Here is a 5,000-nt window from a genome sequence, read left to right as displayed (position 1 = left end):
GCATTATTGGAACCTTCTGAGTATGTTGAAGAATGCGCTAGATTAATAATACTCTTAATACAAAACATACAGTTAATTGAAGCTTACATATCAGGTTTAGGAGCAAGATTACCAATACGAGGAACATAAATATCAATGGAACCTTTTAAGTGTGTTTAAGAAGTCCACCACTTGAAAAAAACACGGGTCGAACAGAGCGCAAGAAGTAATAAGCTTTACCAGGAATAGATTAGCATTATTGGAACCTTTCGAGAGTCTTTAAGAATTCACCACGAGGGAATAGATTAGCGTTATTGGAACCTTTCGAGAGTCTTTAAGAATTCACCACGAGGGAATAGATTAGCGTTATTGGAACCTTTCGAGAGTCTTTAAGAATTCACCACGAGGGAATAGATTAGCATTATTGGAACCTTTCGAGAGTCTAAGAATTCACCACGAGGAAAATGATTTGTATAGAACGTAAGAAGTAATGTTATCTATACCAGGAACATATTAGCGTTATTGGAACCTTTTGAGTGTTTTTAAGAATACACTCGAGAAGCATGATTTGAACAACGTAAGAAGTAATAAGCTTTACGAGAAACAGATTAGCGTTACTGGAAACCTTTTGAGTGTGTTTAAGAATATACCACTTGAAAAACATGCTTGCTGGACTTTGCTCAAGCTTAAATACCGTTTTAGAAGCAATATTATCTATACCATGGATAGATTAACAGTAATGGAATTTTTTCAACATGTTTAAGATGACGTTGGTTTAGAAATATGCTTAATACAGAACGTAGAGTTAATTTAAGTTTATATACCAGATTCATGAACAGTAATCCACAGTACGAAAAACAGATAGTCATTAATAGAACCTTTTCAGTGTAAGAAATATGCTTGAGTTTAGACACCAGGTTTAGGAATAACATTAACCGTGCGAAGAACAGATATCGGAACAATTTGAGCATTTACATTACTTTATAAATATTATTAGTATTTTTTTTTATGTAAGGACACAAACCTAGGACAACAAAGAAAACGAAAAAAAAAAAGTCCAATGAAGTACCAGCCCCTAAAGAAAGGTATACAAAAAAGCATATGTATAAAACTGGAGGATGTCTTGAAAAAAAAAATGAATAAAATAAAATAAATAAATAAATATGTAAAGGAGTTAAACTAATAGAAGATGAAAATAGACTAGAAACGTAATAACATTGAAGGCAGGCATTTACAGCTAGACAGCGGACACTTGCCTTGAGGTGGAAGCAGCAATATTCATGATGTGTAAAAGGGTTACTGATTTATGCAGTGAGGCCTGAGCAGTGAAGGGCGGGCGAATAGAGGATAGCATGCAGTGAAGGAGGGATGGGTGTGTGAGGTGAATGAGAGAGAGAGAGAGAGAGAGAGAGAGAGAGAGAGAGAGAGAGAGAGAGAGAGAGAGAGAGAGAGAGAGAGAGAGGCCTTGGTACGATAATAAAGGAAATGATGTGTAGTTTTCAACGCATATTTCTCCCGTTTTCTGTGTCAATGTGCGGTGGATTGATGCAGTTTGTGTATTGAGAGGATGACGAGAATTTATTTATTTATTTTTATTATTTTTATTTTTTTACTGTTATTACAATTTTTATATTATTTAAAAGGCACTAACACATTCCTCCCCATTTCTTGTGTCATTGTACGGAGGATTCGTGTAATTTAGCCATAATGGGAGAATGAGATAAATTTGTAAGTAAAATAAAAATAGTAATCATAAATATATCTAAAAAAAAAAAAGTTAAATTCGTGTTTTTAATAATAGAATAAGCCACAAACTCATTATTCTCCCGTTTTCTGTGTCAGTGCTTGCTGAACTAATATAATATTGAGAGCATGAAGAGAAGAGTTCATAAATAAAATAAAAATAACAATAATAAATAGATGAAAAGTGGTGAAATTGTTGTTTGTAACAGTAAAAGGAGGCACAAACCCATTATTATCCTCGTTTTCTGCCTCTGTATGGTGAACGAAGGTAGTTTAGCCATAATGAGAGCATGAAGAGACGAGTTTGTAAATAAAACGAGTCAAGATGAAGGTGTTGATAGGCGAGGAAGGCCAGCTGGGAGGCGGAAGGGTAGGATGGATGTGCGAGGAGACATGAGGCCTCGTAGACAGCATAAACACATAATCTCTCCCTTCTGCAGGAGTATGACTAGAAAATGCTAATCTAATCTCCCTTCTACCATTATTTGTTTTTTTTAGTCCCTCCCTTCTGCTGTAGTATGGCCAGAAAATGCCTGACGGTACTTACATCTCCTAATCTCTCTCTTCATTCAGTACTAACACCTGTATCCTCTCCCTTCTGCCAGTAAGAACACACCAAACTTCTCCCTTCTTCAGGAATATGATCAGAACGACACCAGGCAGTATTACCACGTCTGATCTCATAACACCCTCCTTGTCCCTCCCTTCTGCAGGAGTATGACCAGAATAGTCCTAACTGCAGGAACATGACCAGAAAAACAGTCTTAACACCTTCTCTCTCTTCTGCAGGAGTGTAACCAGAAAAATAGAGGATTGTTATCAGAAGCCGTCCTTACACCCTCCCTCTCTCCCTTCTGCAGCAGTGTGACCAGAAAAAGAGGAACCTAATCAAGCACTCCTAACCCTCTCTCTCTCTCCCCCTTCTGCAGGAGTATGACCTGGAGCAGAGAATCGCGCTGGAGATCAAGATGCGGGAGGGCACCACCAAGCTACTGGCGGCGTGTGGGGGGGCGGGGGGTAGCGGCCGCACCACCAACCTGCCCCACACGTTGGAGGCCGCTAAGAACCTTCTCACGTCCAACGAGCGCATGACAGCCTACATGGCGGAGCTGCAACGGCGCCGAGCCTGCCCCCAAGTGGTGCCCCAGGGGTGGGTTTGCATGTCTGTGTGTCTGTCTGCTGGTATACCGTAGACTCTTATGGGGAAAAATAAATAAATAAATAAAATGAGATAATAATAATGACTACTACTACTACTACTACTACTACTACTACTACTACTACTACTACTACTACTACTACTACTACCACCACTACTACTACTACTAATAATAATAAAAGTAAAAAATTAGCTGAAAATTCCCATGGGCACTTTTTTATTATTTATTTATTTATTTATTTATTTATTTATTTATTTATTTGTTTGTTTGTTCTCTCATGTTTAGTCTTGTTAGGGAAAATTTCTCTTAATGAATAGATATGTCTGCCATAAGCTCCCTCAAACATCTTATTGTTTCTCATTTTCTTTAATTTTCTTTATTCTTATTAGAGAAAACTGCTCAAAAAAATAATAAATAAATGAATAAATCTGACAAACATTTTTTTTTTCTATTTTCTTTCATTTTCTCTCAAGTTCTTCATTTCCTTTGTCACATTTCCTTCATTGTACCTAATTAGACTTTGTGTGACCTCATGTGACCTTGGTTCCATGCCCCATTGCAGGTCACACCCCACCCTGACCTGTGTATATTTCCCCATGTCAGGTCATTAAAAATACCCATAAAAAAACACAAAAAACATCATTTTAACACATTTCCTTCACTTCCTGAACTTGTGTGACCTCCCCATTGCAGGTCACAACCTTCCCTGGCCCGTGTGTGTCTGTCTGACTTGCGCATGCCCCTCATCTGGAAGGACAGTGACCATTTCAAGAACCGTGGCGACTACAGAAGGTAAGGTCCCCCCTGAGTCTTTCCAAGTCACCCCTGCCATTCTTCCCCTTCAGTGCTTGATAATTTTGCCTCTGGTCTCTTTAAGTCATCTCTCCCTTGTTTTGGCACTTGTATAAATGTTTTTGGTCTTTATTTGCTCACTCCTGGCTCTCTCTTCTTTCAGTGTGTCTAATAATCTTGCCTCTGGTCTTCTCTTACTCATCTCTGCCTTGTTTTCGTCCTTGTATAAATCCTTTTGGTCTTCATTTACTCTCTCTCTCTCTCTCTCTCTCTCTCTCTCTCTCTCTCTCTCTCTCTCTCTCTCTCTCTCTCTCTCTCTCTCTCTCTCTCTCTCTCTCTCTCTCTCTCTCTCTCTCTCTCTCTCTCTCTCTCTCTCTCTCATCAGTGTATCTATAAGCTTGTTTCTGATCTCTTGTTGTTTTTCACATTAATTTGTCTTCTTGTAGTGTGTGTTTATGATTTTTTTTTTTTATGGTCTTTTTCTTTTGTTTTATTATCTTCCAACATCCTCTCCTTCCTCCTCCTCCTCCTGCTAATGACCTCCTCCTCTTCTTCACAGGTTCGCAGTGTTTGTTCTGCTCAAGATTGGCACAGAAATTTACGACACAGTGATGGTGAACCCTATTGATCGTTCCATGACGGACATTTGCTTCGATGACATTATTGTGTTGTAAGTTTGTTTGTCTGTGTGTGTGTGTGGGGGGGGGTGGAGTGGGAGGGAGTCCTGAAATTATCTATCTCTTTCATATTTTCACAACACTCAAAAAGATTATTATTATTTTTTTTTGTTACATCATGCATTACTTTCAAAACAACACTACAATCTCTCTCTCTCTCTCTCTCTCTCTCTCTCTCTCTCTCTCTCTCTCTCTCTCTCTCTCTCTCTCTCTCTCTCTCTCTCTCTCTCTCTCTCTCTCTCTCTCTCTCTCTCTCTCTCTCTCTCTCTCTCTCTCTCTCTCTCTCTCTCTCTCTCTCACACACACTCCAAGGTGTATTACACTATTTCCACTTCATCACACACCCATTACTCATACAACACCACAACCATCACTCCACTACACCCATTTCTCCCACTACAACACATTCCAGCCAACCCATCACCTTCCGACACCCTTCACCCAAGCCAACCATCACTTTCGTACACCCATTCCTCTACAGCAACAATATCCCAGCCAACCATCACCTTTACCCATTCCTCCTCTTACAGCAACAATCGTGACCAACCCATCACCTTCCCATTTCTTTTGCAGCAACAACATCCCAGCCAGTTTCGAGTGCAAGATGGAGGTGTACAGCCACGTCTTACAGAATGACCTTAGCATGGCC

General features: G+C 39.5%; 2 protein-coding genes across 7 annotated transcripts in view; both read left to right on the top strand.

Moving 5' to 3' along the window:
- Window positions 1–5,000, top strand: part of LOC135094124 (uncharacterized) — a 103,234-nt gene that overhangs the window by 90,876 nt on the left and 7,358 nt on the right. The gene's annotated exons all lie outside the window — the stretch shown is intronic.
- The window catches only part of LOC135094120 (rhotekin-like), a 27,576-nt gene that overhangs the window by 22,438 nt on the left and 138 nt on the right, over window positions 1–5,000 (top strand). For all 3 annotated transcript variants that reach the window (XM_063993922.1, XM_063993924.1, XM_063993923.1), the window contains exons 2-5: window positions 2,652–2,872; window positions 3,576–3,674; window positions 4,234–4,344; window positions 4,925–5,000. The exon at window positions 4,925–5,000 is cut by the window's right edge. In XM_063993922.1, coding sequence (XP_063849992.1) covers window positions 2,652–2,872; window positions 3,576–3,674; window positions 4,234–4,344; window positions 4,925–5,000 — 507 coding nt within the window. The remainder of the gene's footprint in view (window positions 1–2,651; window positions 2,873–3,575; window positions 3,675–4,233; window positions 4,345–4,924) is intronic.

This window comes from Scylla paramamosain, chromosome 44, assembly GCF_035594125.1.
Source record: "Scylla paramamosain isolate STU-SP2022 chromosome 44, ASM3559412v1, whole genome shotgun sequence".
NCBI lineage: Eukaryota > Metazoa > Arthropoda > Malacostraca > Decapoda > Portunidae > Scylla > Scylla paramamosain.
The sequence above is the reverse complement of the archived record's forward strand: the minus strand, read 5'-3'. Positions and strand labels throughout refer to the sequence as shown.